Genomic DNA, 24,980 nt, shown 5'->3' on the forward strand with positions numbered 1-24,980 from the left:
AAAAAAAATCTTAGCTCTGCCAATTTAAATATTTTGCTTTGTCTATTCTTGGTAGGTTTTGTTCTTCTCTCTTCCGTTCACACAATTTCTTGGCTTTCACGAAAGAGAGAAAAAAAACAAAGAAAAGAGATTTTGCAGCGATCAAATCGATTCCATTGCGCGTGTAACCGCAATGCGAAATTGGGAGAACCTGGTTATGCATGCGTGTAACACGGCATCAAAGAAAAATCTACTTTCTTGCATTTTCCTCATCATCTTTACCACCGTGTTATGTCCGGTGGCAATGTCACAGGTGGTTGTGCCAGGTTCAGATGCAGATTGTCTCTTGAGATTCAAAGATACATTAGCAAATGGTTCAGAATTTAGTAGTTGGGATCCATTAACATCACCATGTCAAGGAAATACAGCGAACTGGTTTGGTGTTCTTTGTAGCAATTACGTTTGGGGGTTACAACTCGAAGGAATGGGTTTGACTGGGAAACTAAACCTCGACCCATTGGTTCCTATGAAGAATCTACGTACCATAAGCTTCATGAACAATAACTTCAATGGACCAATGCCTCATGTTAAGAGGTTTAGTTCGTTGAAGTCTTTGTATTTGTCTAATAACCGATTCTCGGGGGAGATACCAGCGGATGCATTTCAAGGTATGCCGCATTTGAAGAAAATATTGTTGGCAAATAACGCGTTCCGAGGAACAATTCCTTCTTCTCTAGCCACTTTGCCTATGCTTTTGGAGATGAGGCTAAATGGTAACCAATTTCAAGGGCAAATACCATATTTTCAACAGAGGGATCTTAAGTTAGCTAGCTTTGAAAACAATGACCTTGACGGACCTATACCTGAAAGCCTTCGAAACATGGATCCAGGCTCTTTTGCAGGTAACATTTTCAATGTTCTATGTGTTAACATTATCATATAATGCTATCTAAATGTAATGTCGACATCACAATTCACAAAAAAACTTTATATATAGATGTGCAACTGGTGGATTCGTTTACTTGGGTTTCTAATTCATTTTTCATATAGTTTAACAAACAAAAAATAACATTTTAATATAGAATTTGCATAAAATCTTTCAAGAGTTGATGCATTTTTAATTATATGCCATGACATTAATGTTTTGTGTTTTGTAAATTGTAGGTAACAAAGATTTGTGTGATGCTCCCTTGAGTCCATGTTCCCTTTCTTCTCCGAAAATTCCTGATGTTCCGGTATCTCCTAGTGATCCAAAATCTCTTACTCCTCCTCCCATGGTGGAAAAGACCGGATCCTTTTACACTTTAGCAATCATTTTGATTGTTATTGGCATAATACTAGTGATCATCGCGCTTGTGTTCTGTTTCATTCAAACAAGAAGACGAAGGTTCTTGTCAGGTTATCCTTCTGCGGGAAAGGAAAGGATAGAGAGCTACAATTACCATCAATCCGCAAACAAGACCAATAAACCTGCGGAATCCGTTGTGAATCGCACAAGGAGAGGATCGATGCCTGAGGCAGGAGGCAGGCTTCTATTTGTGAGGGAAGACATTCAAAGATTTGGTCTTCAAGATCTTCTTAGAGCTTCAGCTGAAGTTCTTGGTAGTGGAACGTTTGGTGCTTCATACAAGGCAGCGATATCTAGTGGACAAACCTTGGTCGTGAAGAGGTATAAACATATGAACAATGTTGGACGAGACGAGTTTCATGAGCATATGAGACGTTTAGGGAGATTAAACCATCCTAACCTATTGCCTCTCATCGCTTACTATTACCGTAGAGAAGAGAAGCTTCTAGTCACTCAATTTATGGCTAACAGTAGCTTGGCAAGCCATCTTCATGGTATGTTTTAACATTACATTTTGCAATAATATATGTTATGTGTGAGTCCTAACTATTTGAATTATATGTTCTCAGCAAATGATTCCACGGGATTGGATTGGATAACGCGTCTAAAGATCATAAAAGGAGTAGCAAAGGGTTTGTCTTACTTGTTCGAGGAGTTACCTACACTAACAATCCCTCACGGTCACATAAAGTCATCGAACATTGTTTTGGACGAATCATTCGAGCCGTTGTTAACAGATTACGCTCTAAGACCGGTGATGAGCTCAGAGCACGCACATAACTTCATGACAGCATACAAATCGCCAGAGTACAGACCCGCGAAAGGACAAATCATAACGAAGAAGACAGATGTCTGGTGGCTTGGTGTGTTGATATTGGAGCTTTTGACAGGGAGATTCCCTGAGAATTACTTAACGCAAGGTTATGATCCGAACATGAGTCTTGTGACTTGGGTGAACGATATGGTTAAAGAGAAGAAAACAGGTGACGTGTTCGACAAGGGAATGAAAGGGATGAAGAACTGTAAAGCGGAAATGATTAATATGTTGAAGATAGGGTTGAGATGTTGCGAAGAAGAAGAAGAGAGGAGAATGGAGATGAGAGAAGCTGTGGAGATGATTGAGATGTTGGGAGAAGGAGAATCTGATGATGATTTTGGTTCTGTGGATCATCATCGAGGGACTCATAATAATAATAATTTATATTCTTCAATGTTGTTAGACGATGATGACTTTGGTTTCTCGATGAATCGATGAGTTCTTTTAGGAATATTTAAAAAATTTTTTAAAAAAGATGATGTTCCGGATCGGAGGACGTAGCTTCACCGGAGGAAAGAATGAAGACCATATGCTACTGGGAGGTTTTCTTCTTTTTGTATGGTTAATGCAGATATGAAAATGTATGAGCAATATAATGATGGACTTAAACATGTATATATTATGTATCTGCGTTACTGTATATCACCATCATCATCATCAGTTTTAGGTCTTGAATCCAACGAACGATTTGTGTTTTAATATTTTTCCTTTTCGACTTTATATATCATTCTCGTTGTGTTAAAGTGTAGATTTCTTTTTTTAACCTTTATATATTATCATCATCAACTTTATGTTTCTTCTTTGGTCTTAGCATAAGTGGAGTTCTTCCTTTCTCTCAAATGTTAAAACTCATGGTCTTTTTGGTCTAGTCTAGCATATGCATTGTGACTCGCAATGTTCAAGTGAAGCATATAAAAAAATGCCGATTCCGGAGGAGATGATAGATGATGTATTTGAATATTTATTCTTAACCAAATAATAAAGAATGATCAAAAATTAGGTTTTAGGATTTTCATTTGGATGACAACTCGGACAAAGGTTTAGATCCTTTATACCATCCTCAATTCCTCATTAGTCATTGACTCATTTCTATGGAGTGTCTAAAAAAAAAAAGGATTTCTTTAAATGTGTAAAAAGTTAGATTAGTGTCTTTAAATCTCCAAAACAGAAGTATCTATAAATTTTAATATTAATTTACTTTTATGACATCCATAAATGAGATGATCATGATTAGTGTCTTTCACAATTAGAAGTTAATTAAAAATAATAAACATATTTTCTTACAAAGGTGGTGGGAGAATTGGTTCTATTTGAGAGAGTTTGAAAATGCATCAAGAACTTATTATATAGGATCTACATAAGACTCGTGTCTTTTAATAGACGGTTTATATATCATTATGATAAAATCAATTCACAATTGTTAAAAAAAGTTTATTCGATAGTTTGTATCTTATTATTATTTTTATTTTCATTTTCTTATAAATCATAAAATAAAATTATCTATCTAACATGTACCATTATACTTGAGTTTAATTTATATATTAATATAAGTTAAAATTAAAATAAGACTAAATTAAAACTATTTTAGTCAATTCACTAATTTGAAATTGATTATAGATTAATATTATTAAAACCATATATTATAATTATCTTATTTCCTATGTATAAAGACAGAGGAAATTTTACAATCATGTATTTTTAATCATGGTTTTATTTGTTATATATGTGTTGTTGCATTTTAAATTTGTTTCTATGATGTTAATATATATATATATATATATAATATTTTCTTGAGTTTATACTATGTAATTTTATACTTTATTTTAAGAGAATATAACATATTAATAGACTTATGGTTTTCTTATTGTTACAATTTTAAATTATATATGAGAATATAATTAGTTGGTGTATTATTTTTGAAGTGAAAACTTTTTATTTAAGATATAATAGTTAAATATTTAATGTATCATTATGGATTTTTTTCAATTTTTCGTAAATCTCAATGAACAATAAACTTTTTGGAATGTTCAGTTTGGGAGAAAAATGTTGACTACCATTTGTTGATTTTATATCTTACAACTTGCGATGATTTGTTCAAAATAACTTACTATACCTTTTCAAGAAGCCACACTATGTTTTAAAGTTAAAAAATAATATTACACAAAAATATTCAACATTATTCAGGAGAAGTAAAAACATAATTTAGTCTTAAGTTCAAGTTGTGTTAATGTTCCCATAAGAAAGTATGGATTACCTACTCGGATGCTCCCAAGATAATACCATAACTCCTAAGTTGTGTTATGACCACTTGGACATCATAAGAAAATCTCTATATGTAGGCAAACGTAAACTTTATCGTCATGGATATTAAAGAAGTAACAAACACTCATGTGTTCCAAACCAAAATGAATCCACCACATAATAGAGGGAGAAATCCTCTAATTAAATTCCAATGTATCGAATTGGCGGATTTATTTATACTTGATATGAATCTTATTCATGATATGAAGGCCACTATATTATTGGATGTTTTTCAAATGATAGTGTTCAGATAATAAATGACACTAAAACTATGGCTACAAGTGCACCCATCAAAACACCTGACTACTCTCCTATATATCACTTTCGACTTTGAAGCCACTATATCCTTTATTGATAGATGATGATCATGATTGTGAATCTCTAACTTGTCATTAGTAATGCCTTGGTGATGTCATCATTTTGTTATTGGTTTTTTTATTGACCAAACATTAGTTCATATTAAGAGCAATTATTGATATAAATTGACCAAAGTATATGTGAAACAAACAAATATATATATATATATATACATATATATATATATATATCACAAAACCACTAACCAAATTTTCAAATCCAAATTTTATGAGAAACTCTTTTTGATGGATTAAATTGTAAGATTACATAATTTACTAATTTCAAGTTTGAAAAATATATAGTGAAGTGACATTCTAACAAGTTTTTAATCATGAGAGATATTTGATCTAATGCAATATGATGGTATTCAAATACATGTAGTCTATACAATTATGATGAACAACAATTACATGATGCTTCTCTTCCCACAACATTCTAATTCACGACAGACATTTTTTTTACATGCACACAAAAAAACCCACCATATATAATTTTACTTGTAATATTCTAGAATCTTAAAGTAGCAACAGTTTTTTTTTTTTTTTTTTGGAAGAATTTATTTCTGCATAGGGTAAACTCTCTTTGCAACACACATGACCATATTAAATAATTTTTATCTCAAAACTAATGTATAAGGCTATATGCAGCCTTTACACTCTTTAACTGATGAACCAAAAGCCTCAAGGCCCTCTCAACGGTTGATTGCAATCCGGTATAAAATAACTTGCATGTCTTAATTATGATTAGAGATTTGGTTAAAGAAACTTTGATTCGGTTTGGTATTCAACCTCTATTACGGGGAAAAAAGGAAAAAAAAAAAAAAAACATAAAAGCCCAGTTTCCCTAAGCCTGTTTAGGAATAAGTATATAGTAAGGCCTGTTTATATAATAAGAAGGCCCAACTTTAAACCCAGAAAAACAATTTGCACAGCTGATGATTTTTTAATTTTTGATATCTCTCTAGAAAAAATAAAGAAGCCGAAGCAGCAGCGCACGCCTCTCTCTCATCATCGTCTCGCTGCTGCAAAAATTGTAAAATTTGGTTAATCGACTCACTCGTCCTCGTCGTCCTTTCTATAACTTTTCCCCCAAATTTTTACCCGCGAAAATTATTAGGTTTTTATCACATTTTAATTCCCTTTTCAAATTTTTTAAAACAAACAAAACCAAACCCAGATCTTCTTCCCTCTCTATCTTTCTCTTCTAGGGTTTCTCTTCTTCTCACTCTCTCTCTCTCTCTCTCTCTCTGATTCGTCTACTTCCGCGGATCTCTTTCTCTTTCACCTTCGTTAGAGATGGATGTGGCGATTAGCGATGTACCGGTGAATCTTCAATCTGAAGAGCATAGAGACGGAGTGGACGAATCTGTTGTGGTGGTGGATGATGAACAACCGCCGGCGAAGAAGCCACGTTTTGACGAAGAAGTGAACAGAGTTGCGGAGATCGTCCTCGTTTTATCGGCATTGCGAAAGATCCGAGGTGGGAAAAACCCGACGGAGCTTGAGATTGAGCTGATGGTTGAAGCTAAATCGAAATTGGTTGATATGTGTCAAGAGTTCACTCCGAAAGATATTATCTCTAGGGATGCTATTGGTGCTGTTATTGAAGATCTGGGTTTGAATGCTAAGGTTAAAGATCAGCGATTAGGGTTCCGAGCTCCTAAATTAACCATCTCTGAGAAGCTCTCTCTTGGGAAGAGAAAGGTTTGTCTCCTTTCTCTATAGAGATGTTTTCAGATTTAATCAAAGTAGCAATTTTTGTTGGTATAAAGATGTTTTTTTGTTTCTCTCCAGATGGAAGAATCGAAGAAGAACCCAGTAGTATCTACTACATATACATCTACGGTTCATTCATCAGTTCCGGGTATGACTACATTTACGATCAGTGTTTTTTAATTAACCATCAGGTAATATAACTTCGAAGAGTTGACCACTCTATGATTTTTTGCAGCAGCGAATCATGTTTCTACCTCACATCAGTGGCCTAATAGTGAAGTGAAGGCAACCACTAGTTCTGTTAATCCTGCTCCTGGAAGCCATTTTGTTAGGGATGCATCTAAGATAACACAACCTAGGATAGAGAGACCACTGTTTAAGTCAGATATGCATACCGGTCCTTCTCAGGCACCAGGTATCTCCACTTTTCTTAGCTTGTTGTTCTATTCCCTATTTTGTATTCTAGAGATATTCTTTGCTATGATATGATCAGTTAGAAAAGATAGCCTCAAAATTGGTGTTAGCTGGTGAATTGTTTGGTCATTTAGTTGATTTGCTATGGTTATACTTTATATGTTAGAAGTTAAAAAAACTTAATGCTCATAGTGCAACATCTGAGTACTATTGCCCATTGCTTGGTTAATTTTTTTTAACTAATCCTCCATTATCAGAGTGTTTTGTTCTCAGTAGAAAGCTTACTGGTGATTTCTACATTTTCTGTTGACACTTGGCATATTCTCTCGCTAATCCTGGTTATCAGTTCTTTTTTGCTAACTGAAACTTGGAAACGTCCATGAGGTTTCCATTTTGAGTTCGAGTTTCATATCTTCTGTTTTTTATCTGTTCATTGACAAGTATCTATCATCTCTAAATTATTACCTCTTCTTCTGAACCAGCAGTTCCTGCTGGAAATTACTATGGGAATGCTACAACATGGTCTGCCCAACCTCATTCGAGTTCCTCCACCATATCATTTGGTACTGCATCAGATAGCAAAGTTCCTGTTCAGAGTTCTTCCAGAGTCACAGATCCGACCTTTAGACCATTTATGTCTCAAACTCCACCAGGTGCATTCCCAGGCATGAAAGGCGTAAGTTATGGTCAAACTTCTTCACCTTTTGGAAACAACAACCATGCTGAAATTGCCAAGTTAATCCATAAAGTTCTGCAACCGCGGGCTAAACAAAATGTCTTGTGGAAACCACCTTCAAGAGAATACATGAGTAAAGCAATGACATGCCAAATGTGTCTCGGAAATATCAATGAAGTAGAGACCGTGCTAATCTGTGATGCTTGTGAAAAGGGATATCACTTGAAATGTCTACAAGCTCACAATATGAAAGGAGTTCCGAAATCTGAGTGGCATTGCTCCAGGTGTGTGCAATTGTACAATGGCAAGTCTTTTCCTCCTAAATACGGCCGTGTCATGAGAAGCGCCACTACAGCAAAAATGTCTTCTAGTACAGCCGAAGTTCAGTCACCCGCAGAGAAGAAGGTTGGTAAACTGGATCCAAAGGTTAAGCAAGAGGCAATGCCACATCCCAAGACAGTGAAACGAGTTGAGGATTCAGCTATGGAACAAACTGTTGAAGCTGGAGATGCAGCTATGAATCCAATTGTTGGAGCTGAAGATGCAGCTATGAGTCCAATAGTTAAAGCAGCTATGAGTCAAATTGTTGAAGCTGGAGATGCAGCTATGAATCCAACAGTTGATGCTGAAGATGCAGCTATGAATCCAAGAGTTAAAGCTGCTATGAGTCAAATAGTTGAAGCTGAAGATGCAGCGATTAATCAAGCAGTTGATGCTAACTTTGATCCACCGGTTCCTGTAGGAAACGCTGATGCTGAGTGTGATGATCCTTCAGGACCAGTATCTCACTCAGAGACTCTTCATCCTCCAAACCTAGAGAAAAAGATAGTACTGAGCAAAGATGCTACTGAGAGAGGTGTTTCCAGAAGTTATCAAGATAAAACCCCGAAGATCATAGCGGAATCATCAGTACAAGAGGAGAATTCAGCTTCGCAGACAGAGAACTCACCAACCCAGCCTCCTCCGTCGCAATCCAACGCAGACCATGTCCAACAACAGAACACATCACCAAATGTCCAAGAAGCTATACAGAAGAATTTCACAGAAAATCCAGCTACGCGGACAGAGATTTCACTAACTCAGCCTCCTCCTTTGCAATCCAACACAGATCATGTCCAAGAGCAGAACACAACACCAACTGTCCAAGAAGCTACACAGAAGAATTTTACAGAAGATCCAGCTACGCAGACAGAGATTTTACCAACTCAACCTCCTCCTTTGCAATCTAACACAGATCATGTCCAACAGGAGAACACAACACCAACTGTCCAAGAAGTTATACAGAAGAATTTCGCAGAAAATCCAGCTACGCAGACAGAGAACCCACCAACTCAGCCTCCCCCTTTGCAATCCAACACAGATCATGTCCAACAGCAAAACACAACACCAGCTGTCCAAGAAGCTATACAGAAGAATTCCACAGAAAATTCATCGGAAGGCAAAAGCTGATAATGGTTCTGGTTCAGACAAAAGTTACAGAGAACAGTATTCACTCTCTCCGCAAAAGTCACCACTCTTACTTACGCAGGTTCTTTGGTCCTCAAGTATATATATTAGTAAGTGATGATATCTTTGATTTAGCCTTTGGGTTAGGTTGAATTGCTAAATCTTGTTCTATAGAACACGTGTGGTTCAATTTTTTTTGAGCATAAGTAGTGACTGGTTTAGTTTAAGCTTGTGTAGTTTAAGCTTGAAGTTTTTTTTTAAGGTACTTCGTGAAATAATTCCTTAAGTTACTGTAACCTTATAAAATCCTCATCATCTAGTACTACAGTATGACACAATTGTAATACAGTGACTGGAAAATAAATAAATTCATTTCGCTAAAAGTACAAAACTTCGTAAATTCAGAAATTATAATAGTGAAAAACAGGGGAAGGCTTTTGATTCGAATCTAATTTACAATAGCATGAACTCTATAACAACAATAGTAACACACCAACGTAACAAATAAATTGATTTACAGTAGAAATTACAAAGGAAAAAATAGATAAAACGAACTTGAATTTGATTCAGTGCCAAAACATTTTGGAGGTTTCTTGAGGATCCCAGAAAGGGATTCAAGAAATTCCAACGGTTTTACCGAGAAGCCAAAGAACAAGAGACAATTCAAGTCCGAAGATCGTATGGAGTGTACCTCTATCAAGTGTAAACCCATACACTGTGATTCCTGCTCTGTTATTCTCGAAGTAACTCACTGCGAAAAATCCAACCAGACATAATTAAGTAAACCAATTAAGACAGCAAAAATGACATTGCAGAAGATTTTGTTTTTGTTTTTACCTAGAGCTTGTCGTTTTTGGAATGACATGGTACTGAAAGCATAAGCGGGAATGATGTTGTTGTTGTCTAGATCATCTTCTTCGTCACCATACTCCTCACTGTCAGATTCTGTCAATGTAACAACATCATGACCTCTGTTGTTATCTATGTTGTTGTTTCTAGCAACCAAAGTTGGAGTCTCTCCATCTACTGTCTGATCAAAGGACTCTAACGTCGCGCATACATGCCATTTCGCAGCTAAACATGTCACAGCTTGAGCCTTGTGTGTGATCTTTGATGCACTTCGTAGTAGTATGAGAAGTGCAGTGACTAATGTCATTGAACAAAGCTGAGATATATGCACAAAAAGAAGAATACTTTAAATTTTTTCGAAGTGTGCTTCTTGCAACGAACCATATATGTTGTGAGTGAAGGAAACTTACAGCGAGCTCTCCAGCTCTGTAGATATTGACTTCAGTGTAGGCTTTGGTAGTAATAAGCAGAGAAGAAAACTGACTACCAGTAACAAGAATCAATAAACATAGAATGAAAGAACGGTATCTATGACTGATGATTCTAAGATGACGTCTGATACGGAGATGTTCAGACAAGATAGAACCAACATCTGAATCAATCTGAAAGAGCTTGGCAAAGTCTTGAAGACGAAGAATCTGAAGATGGCAAATGAGACGGAAGAGAACACATACAAGGAAGATTACAGTTGTACGGTAAAGCCAAGAACAAAGCTCCATTACACAAGCCACTGTATCGCTTAAGACAACGTTTCCTAGAAAAGGTATCTGAGATCCACCTGATGCGTACCACCAAATTTTGTATGCACTCATTGCTGAGAAACATGGTATCACAAAGTAGGACACTATATGAAGCGAAGTCTGTAAAGAAAAGAATGAAAAAAATTGTAATGCTTGTAAAACAAGTAATAGGGTAAATCCAGAGTTTTTACTTTTTACTACAAAGAGAATGTCACCAAAGTTTATGTTAGAAAAGAAGAGAGTGACAATAACGTAATTATAAATTTTCCTTAAGATGCCGTAGAGTTATTTCCTAACTTTATTATATTCATGATTCTTCTATCTATATCTTCTCCTTGATTTGCTCTATTATATCTTTTTTTTCCAACTTGGCTTTTATTCTTTGCACAAATGATTTGCCATAAATCCTATAAGAATCGAACATTAATAATGGCATTTTTTCCTACTTAAAAAAAAATATATTGTGGGAGAAATGATTTGTTTAACCTTTACACCATTGAAAAAGATCTATTCTTAGCTTTTAACATAGTGCCACATGATCTTGATCCATTCCGAAATTTCTCAAGAACTCAACAGTTTTGTGTGATTCAATCAAAATTATGAAACAAAACTAAGATTTATAGAGATAAAACCAAATCTGATACATTCAAGAATTAGAATTAGGGAAAAAAAACAAAATTCAAGAAACTCACATTGAGTTGATTGGTGTAGTTTCTTCGTACGGTTTCGCTCTCGTCCCAGAGTTTATCAAAGAAGAGGAACCTTCGAAGACCGTATTTGCTAACGAATCTGGTGAGACAGAGGAAAGAGACGGTAGCTACGCTGCTAAGAGAAAGCTGAACGACGGAATCGTAGGGTCTAGAATGGTAGCTGTCGCACTCGGCGCAAGCGAGGAGGAAATGAGAGATGGCAGGAACGACGAGGGTGAAGACGACGAACATAGTCCAAGAGAGGATCGCTGTCCATGGACTCGAGTGATCCACGCACATCCATCTTAGGTATTTACGGAAGCTGTGCAGCTCGTCTTGCTGGTGCGAAACGCAACGGTTGAAGATCTTGTTGGTTTTGTTGTTGTTTTCGTGGTTTATCAGCGGCTCTTTCCCGAGGCCGATGTCGATGTCCGCCATGGAGAATCAGAGTTTTGAGAAAGAGAAAGAGATCGCGTTTGCGTTCTATTTTATTACGGCGACTTGGGTGATGCCATCTGTGAACAGAAGTGAGACGGGAAACGCTATTTATAAGTTAGTTATTTTTTGGTTTGGCGTGTGAAGGCTGTTTTGTCTTGTAAGGACCGAAGGAGTCACATAAATGGTATAAACTTCTTCTTTTTTTAGTCCAAAAAGCAATTCACTGTATTCATTTTTTGACATAACCTGATATTTTATTGCATAGTATATTTCAAAAAGAAAAATGATCATGTTATTTTTTTTTAAAAGAATTACTCAAATGTTATCCAAAAGTTGGTTTATTCTTCGTATATAACAATCTTCTAAAAATTGCTCAAATGTTAGTGTTCTGGGTATAATTATAACTTGATTATAAAAAAAAGTATACATCAGCAAATTAAAATATACATCATTTTTTATTTTCCACGTTACAACCAAAAAAAAAACTTAACGGCTGATTTATAACGTTTTGTGGCTGAGTTATCACAAGAAATAATCTGAAAGCAAACAGTTGATTTATATTACTTGACGGCTGAGTTATAGTATTTACGGGAAAACGAAAGGTCTCGTCGATTCATATGACGGCTGAGTTATAATGCTTTGTGGCTGAGTTATCACAAGGAATAATCTGGAAGCAGAAAACGAAAGGTCTCGTCAATTAATATGACGACTGAGTTATAATGCTTGACGCCTGAGTTATTGCACAAAATAAAACAAATGTATTACAATAATACTGCATCGGACAAGTTTTCGCATTGTGCCCAACTTGTTTACATCGAGAACATGTGTTTAGCTCACGACTAAACGCGTCCAATCCGTAGTCTTCAAGAACAAGCTCCACAAGCTTGTCGTGTGTTGTGCCTCCATCTATCTGCACAACTATACACCCTCCATCGTCGGTGTTAAATACATATCTCTGTTTCTTTACCCAATTACCGGAAACAATTAGTACCAGAACTGGATCCATGAAAGAAAATGAAGAACAAGGTGAAGAAGAGGGTGAACAAGAAGTAGAAGAACAAGGTGAAGAAGAAGGTAAAAACTATGTAAGAACAAGAGTCGAAGGAACGACATTTCGTATTTCCGGAGAAGAAAGATGATGACATGGATGATGCGTCTGACGTGGCAAGTCAGCCATCAAACAAATTATAACTCAGCCTAAATAAAACTCAGCCATCAAACAAATATAACTCAGTCACACCATGAATAACATTATAGTAATTAAAAAGCAAAAAAATGGCAGCCAAATTCAGCCGCTTCATCAACTGAAAATATGTAACTCAGCCGTATTGTTTAATAAGTCAGCCATAACTGAATAATATTCTAGTAATTAATCATTTGCTACTAAGTCAGCCGTGAAATGGCCGAGTTGTACAATAAGTCAGCCTATCACGGCTGAGTTATAGTTTTTAACCATAACTCAGCCGTAACTACATCTCATAAGTCAGCCGTTTTTCATAACTCAGCCACCCGGAAAAACTTAATTCAGCCGTGTCGTAGTGATAACTCAGCCAAAATTTTGACAACTCAACCATTGAGTGAAAACTCAGCCGTCCTTACGGCTGAGTTAGAGCATAACTCAGCCAGATTTTAATAAGTCAGCTGTAACGCTTGGCTGAGTTATGCTCTAAGTCAGCCTTCCGCTCTTACTCAAATGTTTTTTCCATAAATCAGCCGCAACATATCTATAACTCAGCCATCATTACCTCTGTAACGTGTTATGCCTGAGTTATTTAATACACGTCAGCGATTTCTGACGTGGCGTCTGACGTGACAATGACACTTTTGTAATTACGTTTTTTCTGGTAACATAAAACAAAGGCACAGTTGTTATTTTGAAAATATCCAAAATATTCTAGTAATAATTTTTTTTTTGTACATTCTGATAATATTACCTAAAATGTATAACATCAGAGTAAATCTCCTTTTTTTTTTAAAAAACACTAATTTATGGATATTGTGTTTCGGTCCTCGGAGCATGTTGAAAATTCTATTGAGTTCGAAAAAGAGTGATTTCATCGATGGAGAGTAAATAAAACTTGTTCATCTGGCTATTACTGATGGAATAAGTAAGTTAAAAAAAAAAAAAACCACACAACTAGCCGAACAAATTAGGAGCATGAGATGAGAGTAAAGAGATAGCTTTGGTCGGACCATGTTTAAAAATGATCCATGACCCAGTCAAATGGTATGCTTTGAAAATGTTGAAAAGGTAAAATAATAAAAACAGTTACTTTGGAATCGACTCGAGCTAGCTAGAGTGTGATTTTTTCACGTAAAAAATATGATGTCTCATCAATTTATATTTTATTCTTAAAAATGGAAAATTGGAAATAGCTAATTTTATTATAAAAAAAACTTGTTTGTATAATATGAAATCAAGTAGAAGAACATGAACACAGCCTGTGTAGTGGAACCCACTTGGCATGTGTTTAGGTTTCTCAGATCACCGTAGAAGCATCGCCACGCCTGCCATTTGGCTGTTCTGTTCCTCAGTAACCATATTATTTTCTAATCATCATTTGATTAGTCGATGTTATGTAAGAAAACAAAATGTCATTGGAACAACTATTATATCAATCTTTTTTTTTTTTATGTACGATGATTTTCTTATGAAATTTAATTTATACAAAGATCTTAAAGAACCACCGGCAAGAGGAGGACATGTCTTAAGTTTACTGGAAGAAAAGTATAATTTTATTAAGGCATATGTGAATGTCTAACTCAATTAGTGCTTGTGATTTCAAATCAAATACTATACGTGATAATTCGCAGTTTATAAAATTTTTAAAGTTAATGATTGTGAATTAATGATTTGAAATCAATTCGTTTGTTTGCATCTGGTTGATTACTTGTGACTTTGTCAGTCCCTTAGTGGCTATGTTTTGTATACACCATGAAACTATATTAAACGGTGTTCTATTACTTATTTCACATGTTTAGTATTTTGATCACATTATTTTCCATGAATTAATTTGTCTACCACAATTTAACCTCAAGGCATACGTTTTAGTGAAAGACATAGTATGTAGACATATGTTTTCAATCGTTTTGTAGTTAGGACAAAACTTTATCTCTTTTTTTTTTTTCTGATCACTTAACAAAATTTTATTTTGCGCTTTTTATTATCTTACCATTTTGTATGCTTTATTTTAGAATCTTTTTAAGCGTTCCATTATGTTGTTTGCTATTGGTTTTTCTTGCATTGAGTCGACAACATCCAGATTAATAACCAATTGAATACTACAATGCAAAGACAAATATTTCTATTTGAAGTCGAATTATGATAGAAAATGTGGCGGATATGGACATTGAAGTGCATATTAGATTGAGATATCTCACATCTTTTTCATTGTTTCAGTTCACCACATGGGAGACCCGAAAGTGGATTCGAGCTGTGTAACGAGGATGTATTGTACAAAGTATTCAAGTATTCAGACGTAATATGCTCATCACTTTTCCAGCTACAACGCGGATCAGCTTACATTCGTGATCGAGGCACTTGGCGGCCACGAAATACTTAATTAAAAATACTTTCCCTTGTGATATCGATTGTTTGATTTTTGTTCTCCACAATCATATTATATGCAATTGTATTTAACCTAGCTACATAAAGATCTTGGAAAAGCATTTAGAGAAGCATTATTATTTTTGTCATTCAATTTTTATTTGTTAAAGAAGCATATAACAGACTAATTGGAAGATTCAAATGCACTCGAATGATCCATTCCTCTATACTATCACATGAATCATTTGTATGTAGAGCATTTACCTTTATAATATTAAATATATTAAAATAATTTAATCTAATTAATTTATTTTGTAAAAGAATATCAAAACATTTCTTAAGATACAAATTTATTTACTTTTAAAGTTAAAATTTATCATTATTTTATCAATACATATTATTTCAAAAATTATAATATTATGATATAAAAATTGATTATATATATAATTATTAAGATTAAAATGTAAAAACTGATTTCATAATAGATATTTTTTTTACCCTTCTTGATGTTATAATTTTTTTTATAAAAAAGCAATTGAATTAATTGAAATCAACTAGAGTATCGAAATAAAATCATATCTAAGAAAATCTTATTTTTAGTTTAGAAAAAAAGATAGAGATAAATCCAAACACAAATAGTTCGACTTAAGTTTGATCATCAAACCAAATTCATAAACTTAAAACAAAACAAAACCCAAACATTATTTTAAAAGAAACAAGATTAGAACTTCTAGTTAGAAGTCATCATAATCTTAACATCTTATCAATCTCTTTGGACGTTATTTATGGAGAGAAAACTGAATAGCTTCGGCGAATTCATCCCATGATATTTTCCCGTCTTTGTTCTTGTTGACTCTCTCGAATATTTGTGCTACAGACATTGTTCTTAGTAAATAAATAATATGGTGATTGATAGATGTAAAACTTTTGTATGTGTATCGTTTAATAATATCTATAATAAAAAATTTCTTGTAATTTAATATATAATCATATCGTTACTTTACTAATCAATTATGATGTATAATCATCTCGTTACTTTACTAATCAATTATATGTGTTATATTAATCAGAACATATATCTTATACATCATACATTTGATATTGCATATTGCTGCTATACTATTAGTTGTTTCAATCAAGCTCAAAGTTTATGTTGCATCATACTGCTCATATTGCATATTATTATTTTACTGTTAGTGTTTCAATCAACCTTAAAGAATTATGTTGTATGAATTCATTACTATTATCACATTTTTGTATCCTAATTATAATACATGAAGGAGTCACCAAGTAAAAAGTAACATGTCTTTCATCGGAAAGTAATGATGTTGTGTAAAATTGTCACCGAATACAAATTAACATGTTTTGGATCCTTTTGTACTAATTAAGTGCCAACTCTAATGCCTAACAAGTACTGTATATATAATTTGGAACCTAGTTTGAGAGTATGGATAGCCCAAGCCCATTATCAGCCAACAAACTATTTATTTCCTTACTAAATATGGACTTGTAATTGAAAGGCCTTTTATGTGAACTTAAGTGGGACAAATTCAACCATTATCCCCGTAGATTTCGTGAGACGAGTTTTTTATTAGTAAAAAAATACTACTAAACATGTATATTATTGGGACATAGTTGATGTACGTGCTCCTTCTGCTACAGGCCTACAGTAATGAAATTAGTAGACAACTACGTATACTCCACAAATCTATTTGTTTGTGTCTATTATCATTCAATTTGTGATTTTTAAACAACATAAATTATACGTATTTACCATGTAAATCCAATATAAAAGTGAACACTATCTAAAAAATTTATACTGTTAAAAACAAATATACAGTATATTATACAGCCAGTCAACTATAGAGTTAATATTAATATTATTAATAGAAAAGTTATTAAGAAAAAATATATATATATATTTATCAAATGTGTAATTCCACGTGGTAGCTCGAGTTATTTTCTATTATTTATAACATTGAGGTAAAGTTTTTGATTGCTAAACCACAAAACAATGGAATGATATATATTTTTTTGGTGTAAACAATGGAATGATATATATTGTATAAGGGTATCTCCAACCCATTTCTTTATTTTTAACTTTATTTTGGAGTAATTCCATTTTGGAAATGAGTTTTACTCCAACGTATTTCTCTATATTTGACTCCAAAAAAAAATTTTTAGAATATTCTTTTTATATCTTATTATTAGTTTATATAATGATCCTTATTTATTAAAATTACAAATTTGACCCAATTATTTTATTTTTAGCAAATACAAAAAAATTAGCATGTTATTTATATTTAAAATATTATTATTGAACAACAATACAATACACAATATTCATTAATTATTATTCTTTGTTATATTAAGTTGTTTTTAATCTTTAGTTTAAGTCATATTAGGTATTCTAAATTTTATTGGTAGTTATTCTATTTTGTACTTTTTATTATATATTTTCCATGTAATATATGTTAATTGTTGAATTTTAAAATTATTATTTCTAAGTTTAAGTACAAAATAATAATAATTAACTGTATTTAGATATAAAATATAAATATATATAAATTTAATGAATTGATTTGCAAATAAAAAAAGTTCAACTCCAAAATGGAGAAATGAATTAAAAGTCTCCAAATATAGAGACAAATGTAGAAAGCTCAATTTTGGAGATAGAAATGGAGTGGGGTTGGAGAAGGTTTTTCTACAAAATGGAATTTGGAGATAGAAATAGAGATGGGTTGCAGATGGTCTAATCAAATCTTAGATTTAGCACAGTATATTACACAGCTCAACTATATAAAAATTATTTATCAAATATGTAATTCCATTTTGTAGCACGAGTTATTTTCTATTATCTATAACATTAAGGTAAAGTTTTTGATTGTGTTAATCCATAAAACAATGGATATATATATATTTATGGGATGATTTGTTGTATAATCAAATCTTAGATTTAGCATATGTTGGGCATTAATATATTGTAATACGTTATTACAAAATAGCTACAGTTACGTCACAATTTTTTTTCCTAAAATGTTTTCTCATTTTATTTCTAATAAAAACTGTTTTATACTCCTTCTATTCTTTATAAATCTGACTTTAAGAAGAAAAAAATTATTGCGCGATGGTCGGAATTTTCGACGAACGCCTCCTTCTCCAATTTGGAGTGTTTTTCCGACAAACAGCTTCTTCTATGGTTGTTTTTGCGGTTTCAATCTGTTACAGTTTTCTGTTGACAGTTTTAGATTTCCGATTCTTACGAAGTATAACTGTCGGAAAAAACCGTCAAGCCAAATCCTATATAAATCTCCTCTCCTCGACACTACAATCCTCACAATCCATCATGTTCTTTTCACACAAACACTTTTCCACTAGGTAATCATGAAAACAAACATTCGCAAAACGCTGCAAAATCTGGATTTGGAAAGCAATGACGATCCAATCCCTCTGTCGCCGGAGTTATGTTCCCAGGCTGCAATATCAAACCGTTTCTCGCCGATTGTTTCGGTGGTCAACCCCAAGAAACAAAATTTGAGAGCAACAGTGGGTCAGATGCCAAAAATCTGGGATATTTCAGATGCTTGCGGTGGTCGTGTTTTGGGAAACGGGAAGGTCTTATTCATATTCCGTACTGAAGAAACTCTGAATTTGGTCCTGGGTCGTGGTTTCTGGTCTTTCAATGAATGGATGCTCACCATACACCGCTGGTTCCCAAATATAACTAATGAAACAATGAAGATGATTTCCTTCTGGATACAAGTACGGGGAATCCTGGTCCACTACCTCTCTACGGCGATGGTGAACTACATTGGAGAAAAGATGGGTCCCGGAATGGACACTGATTATACAGAGAATGCAAATCTCGTAGAATTTGTTCGCATCTGCATCAACTGGCACTGTGACAAGCCATTACGGTTCCAGAAGAATTTCCAATTCGAAGGTGGTGAAAATACGCTTCTGAAGTTTCACTATGAGCGTCTCCGGAACTTTTGTTCAAACTGTGGCATGATTTCACATGATGTCAAAGAATGTCCCATGCTATTTGATGATCCACCAAATGATGATCCCCCAAATGATGATGGAAGAAATGATGACAATGAACCTGATGAAGATAATACGGATCATCCAAATCCAGATGGACCAGATGCATATGACCCTGAGAAGACGGTTGATCAAGCGGATACACTTGAGAGCTATATCCTTGGTCTTAACTTCACACCAATGAACAACGAGTTCATCATCACGGAGTCTGACGACTCCTCAGCAAGTGTCTTTGAAGACACCGAACTCACTGCAGAGGTTGAATTTCTTGAGTTCAATGGTTCGGATCACAAGCCTCTTTACACACGATTAATCCCTGTTCAATCAACTACTACCAAACCTTTTCGTTTTGACCAGAGACTAACAGAGATTAATAGCTTCGATAAAGTGGTCAAAGATGGATCGAATGCCTGCAAAACCAACAGTTACTACACAATTTGTAACCAAATTACATCGTGTCGAAAAATAATGGCCAAGAAAAAACATTCTGCACATTTAAACTCTGCAAAGGTTGAATTTCTTGAGTTCAATGGTTCGGATCACAAACCTCTTTACACACGATTAATCCCTGTTCAATCAACTACTACCAAACCTTTTCGTTTTGACCAGAGACTAACAGAGATTAATAACTTTGATAAAGTGGTCAAAGATGGATGGAATGCCTGCAAAAATAACAATTACTACACAATCTGTGACTAAATAACAACGTGTTGAAAAGTAATGGCCAAGAAAAAACATTATGCACATTTAAACTCTGCAAAAAGAATAGACTACTTGCAAACAAAGTTAGATCGAGCAATGAGTAGCTTAAGCAGAATCCATAGACGATCAATTCCTAGGCTTCAAAGACAACTCCACAAAGCTTACTGTGATGAAGAATACTACTGGAAAAATAAAAGTCGGAACAAATGGCTCCACTTAGGCGATCACAATACTGCTTTTTTCATGCTAGCACTAAAACAAGGTATGCAAAGTACATCAATATAAGGGATGAGACGGATACTATATACACAGGAAACCAAGAGATTGGAGGATTAGCTCAAGCTTACTTCACAAAAGCTTACACCTCAGGCAGAATCCCTGTTTCACCCATTGACTTTGGTGATTTTGACCCTAAAGTGACACAGACTATGAATGACGATCTCACTAAGAGTTTACAAGAGATGAAATCTATGAAGCTTTATCTTCCATTGGAGATGATCGAGCACTGGGTCCAGATGGATTAACAGCTCGTTTCTACAAGCAATACTAGGAAATACTAAGCAGTGATATCGTTCATGGGTCCAAGATTTCTTCGAAACAAGTTATATGAAAACTGGACTCAATCATACAAACATTTGTATGATCTCCAAAATTGACAAACCTATAACATTGGTGGACTTCCAACCAATTGCTTTGTATAATGTCTTATATAAGATAATATCAAAGTGTTTAGTCAACAGGATGAAAAAACATCTGAATGATATAGTCTCAGATTCTCAAGCAGCATTTATACAGGGACGTTTAGTAACAGATAATAACATGATTGCACATGAGGTAATGCACTCCTTGAAGTCAAGAAAGAGAGTATCTCAAAGCTACATGGCAATCAAAACTGATGTCACCAAGGCTTACGATAGAGTGGAATGGGATTTTCTTGAAGTTACTATGCGGTTATTTGTCACAATGCAACAAATGGATTGATTGGATAATGGCCACTGTCCGTTCTGTCAGCTATTCAGTCTTAATAAATGGGACACCTATGGGTATGATTATTCCTAAAAGAGGTATTAGGCAAGGTGATCCCTTATCACCTTACTTGTTTATTCTATGCGCCGATATAATGAGCCACCTTATACAAATGAGAGTTCAGTCAGGATATATCAGAGGGGTTAAGATAGGAAATGGAGTACCTTCCATTAGTCACTTGCAATTTGTTGATGATTCCCTCTTCTTTTGTCAAGCAAATTCTCGAAATTGCAGAGCGATCAAGGAGGCCTTTGACGTTTATGAATATTATTCAGGCCAGAAAATAAATACTAGTAAGTCCATGATAACTTTTGGTTCAAGAGTACAAGGACAAGTTCAAAATAGACTCAAACAGATATTATGCATCCCATATCATGGTGGTGGAGGGAAATATCTTAGATTACCAGAACAGTTTGGCAAGAAAAAAATTGAAATGTTCCAATATATAATCGATAAGGTCAAACAACGGACTGCAGCATGGAGAAGTCGATATCTATCACCGGCTGGAAAGGAGATTCTCATCAAATCAGTTGCCCTAGCCATGCATGTTTACTCTATGAACTATTTCAAAATACCACAGGGAGTCTTATCAGAGATTGATACATTAATTCAACAATTTTGGTGGGAAAAAAGTAATCAATATAAAGGAATCCCTTGGATTGCTTGGAAACGTTTAAAACACTCAAAAAAAGAAGGAGGTTTAGGTTTTCGGGATCTATCAAACTTTAATGATGCCTTGCTAGCAAAACAAGCATGGAGAATTATACAACACCCTGATAATTTATTTGCCAGAGTCTACAAAGCTAGATACTTCAGAGATGAAACTATCTTGGATGCAAAACAGAGAAAAAACCAGTCATATGGTTGGGGTTCAATACTAGAGGGGCTCAAAATAATCAAGCTTGGTTCGAGATACATATTGGGAGATGGTGAATCTATACGTGTTAACCAAGACAATATCACAACAACTCACCTGCCAAAACCTATCCGCACGATTGATCCAAATGCAGACACAAAATTCATCAACTATATAACGAAGAATGGTATTCACCGACAATGGAACAAAGAACCTATTGCGGATACTATTCAACTGGAGGATGAAAATCATATACTTAACATATACCTCCCAAGAATATCATCTGCAGACAGGTTAGTATGGAACTATACAAAGTGAGGTATCTATACGGTTAGATCAGGTTACTGGTTATGAATGCACAACCCAAATCAACACAATAACTTGCCTCCCATACCTCATGGATCTGTAGAAATCAAAAACAAAATATGGAAACTTAACATTCTCCCCAAAGTGAAACATCTTCTATGGCGCTTATTGTCAAAATCTATACCAACCATTACCCGTTTAAACACCAGGGAATGCATTTAGATCCAATTTGTCCTAGATGTTTTCAGCATGATGAAACCATCGAACATGTTATGTTTTCATGTCCTTATTCACAATCTATATGGGAACTAGCCAATATACCAATGACCATTCTCTATTCTTTATCATTGAGTTGTGAAACGTTACTAAGGGAATATTTGACCTCCAACAAGAGGATGAAATATCTACACCAACAAAGTTTTTACCTTTTTGGCTCCTATGGCATATATGGAAAGCTCGAAACAATTTCATCTTCAATGGCTTACAAGATAATCCGAATAATATAATTCTAAGAGCTAAGGCTGATGTGCGTGATTGGATTCAAAACAATGACAAATCAGAAAACAATACTACAGCATCATGTGGCACAACCAGTCACCATTGGACACGACCAGATACGTCATCGATCAAATGTAACTATGATGCAGCTTATGACCACCTAACACACCAAGCAAAGAGCGGATGGATAACTCGAAATCATGATGGAACTGCACTAAACTGGGGATCAAGTTAACTAGGAACTGCTTCTTTACCTTTGGAAGCTGAATCGAAGGCGCTATTGACCTCAATGCAACAGTGTTTGATTCGAAGACAAAGAAATGTTATTTTTGAAGGAGATTGTGAGAATTTAACCAAGATTGTGAATAAAAAATTTCATGATACCTCTATTGAAGCTATCTTCCAGGATATTATTTACTGGTCAAGTTTGTTCAATAATGTCTTGTTTGCTTATTGCCCTAGAACTTGTAATAATCAGCTCATCTTCTTGCCAAATATGGTAGCTTACAAAGATCCTTTTATTATTAATGTTTTACTCCACCATGTTGGCTTTCAAAACAATTGTATGAAGACTATTCAAATTCATTAATATAAATTTATTTTTGATGAAAAAAAAAATTGTTGCAATAAAATAAAAAAATTAGGTTTTCTTTGTATTTTAATAAATAATTAACGATAAATTGTACATTTCAAAGAAAAATAACTGAATATTCTTGGTTTAAAATTGTGAAAAATTGTTAATCACAAATACAGACAGTTATGAAATAAGTTTTTGATATGTTATTTAAATATGTATAAAAATCTTAGAAAATAGATTAATAAAAAAAATAGAAGCTCATCGTTAGAGCTTCAAACATACATACATGAGATTCTAAAAGATTTATCTAAACAAGAACCAGCTGATCTTTAGAACAAAACCCATAAATTCTTGATTCGAACAATTAAGAGCTCAAAGAAGATAATAGAAGCAATTTATAATCTTAGAAATTCTAAAATGGTTATCAAATTCTTATAATTAATATTTACAATATTTAACAGAACAAGTAATCATTTTTAGACAACAGTAAAAACAAATTTGTGGGTTTTGGTTAGAAGCCAAAGGTCGTTTAATAGTGTCTGGATGGTGGCAGGAAAAGTAAAGTAGAGATACCCAAATTTGAGGGTAACGCCGAACACAAAATCTAATCTAATGGGTCAAACACGAAACGAATCTGCCTGCCACCAGACACCTCTCCCTCACAGATTTATTATCAATTGCCCACCAAACTCAACCAAAACTATTGTCCCAATTACCTAAAAATAAACTTTTTGTTTTATAACAAAAAAACAATACCTAGAAAAATGCCTTTTTAATACCTAAAAAATACTAGTTGTTATTCAAAAAAAAATATCACGAATTTGAAATAAAAACTTCAACAGTACCACAATTTTTAGGTTGAAGAAACGTTTAGAAAACTTCTAACAACTTTTACTCAACTTAAAATTGATTTTTCTGAAAATACTTAAGAGTTTGGTAAATAATTCTGGAAAACATAAGGTCCAGCATACCCTTTAATAACTTTAAAAAGAAAAACAAGTTTTTAATTCAGAAAATATCATAATAAGCTCTTTTTAGATCTGGGTAATAATCTTAATCTCTAACTAATCAAATCACCCATTGCTCATTAATACAGAACATGAACCAGTTCATAGAACAAGCTTCACTTGTCTTTCTTTTAAGTTTTAATCCCACACACAACTAATGTGAAAATACTTCAGACATACATGAAATTCTAAACAAGAACCAGCTGATCTTTAAAAAACAAAACCCATAAATTCTTGATCCGAACAATGAATAGCTCAAAGAAGATAATAGAGATCTGAAAAAAAAAAGAAAAAACGATTCTACATTTTATTTAGAATCATCAGTGTTGCAAATGTATATGTTACAAAGATGGGGGGTTGTTGTTGTTTGATCTTTCTCACGAAAAAAAAACGAAACCTAGATCTGCTTTTTTTTTTTCCCTTACAGTAAAACAAACAAACAAAACAGATCATCTCGTTCGTCTTCTTCTTCTTCTTCTTCTTCCTCTTCTTCTTGATTTGAAGATTCTTTAATAGTAGTAATAACAATAATACTCTTACAATAATATATCATCATCATCACAGAAGTAGAACACAGCACAAGCTCGAGTTCCATCACCATCTTCTTCGTTTCTTTGTCTTTCTATTTCTCGACTTCAACGAAACACA

General features: G+C 34.1%; 3 protein-coding genes across 5 annotated transcripts; 2 read left to right on the top strand and 1 right to left on the bottom strand.

Moving 5' to 3' along the window:
* On the top strand, positions 89–2,738 carry LOC104758367 (pollen receptor-like kinase 5). Its single transcript, XM_010481221.2, has 3 exons — positions 89–881; positions 1,144–1,821; positions 1,897–2,738. The coding sequence occupies exons 1-3, from the start codon at positions 173–175 to the stop codon at positions 2,580–2,582; spliced, it is 2,073 nt and encodes a 690-aa protein (XP_010479523.1). The 5' UTR covers positions 89–172; the 3' UTR covers positions 2,583–2,738.
* On the top strand, positions 5,775–9,336 carry LOC104758368 (PHD finger protein At3g20280-like). Of its 3 annotated transcripts, none has more exons than XM_010481222.1 (4): positions 5,775–6,505; positions 6,596–6,665; positions 6,753–6,932; positions 7,414–9,336. In XM_010481222.1, the coding sequence occupies exons 1-4, from the start codon at positions 6,098–6,100 to the stop codon at positions 9,054–9,056; spliced, it is 2,301 nt and encodes a 766-aa protein (XP_010479524.1). In that variant the 5' UTR covers positions 5,775–6,097; the 3' UTR covers positions 9,057–9,336. The 3 variants fall into 3 exon arrangements, with proteins under 3 accessions (XP_010479524.1, XP_010479525.1, XP_010479526.1); XM_010481223.1 differs by having other exon boundaries at positions 7,417–9,336; XM_010481224.1 differs by having other exon boundaries at positions 6,756–6,932.
* On the bottom strand, positions 9,436–11,905 carry LOC104758369. The gene is made up of 4 exons (XM_010481225.1): positions 11,335–11,905; positions 10,313–10,762; positions 9,891–10,218; positions 9,436–9,804 (listed from the first exon to the last, which is right to left on the bottom strand). The coding sequence occupies exons 1-4, from the start codon at positions 11,767–11,769 to the stop codon at positions 9,668–9,670; spliced, it is 1,350 nt and encodes a 449-aa protein (XP_010479527.1). The 5' UTR covers positions 11,770–11,905; the 3' UTR covers positions 9,436–9,667.

Source organism: Camelina sativa, chromosome 17 (assembly GCF_000633955.1).
Source record: "Camelina sativa cultivar DH55 chromosome 17, Cs, whole genome shotgun sequence".
NCBI lineage: Eukaryota > Viridiplantae > Streptophyta > Magnoliopsida > Brassicales > Brassicaceae > Camelina > Camelina sativa.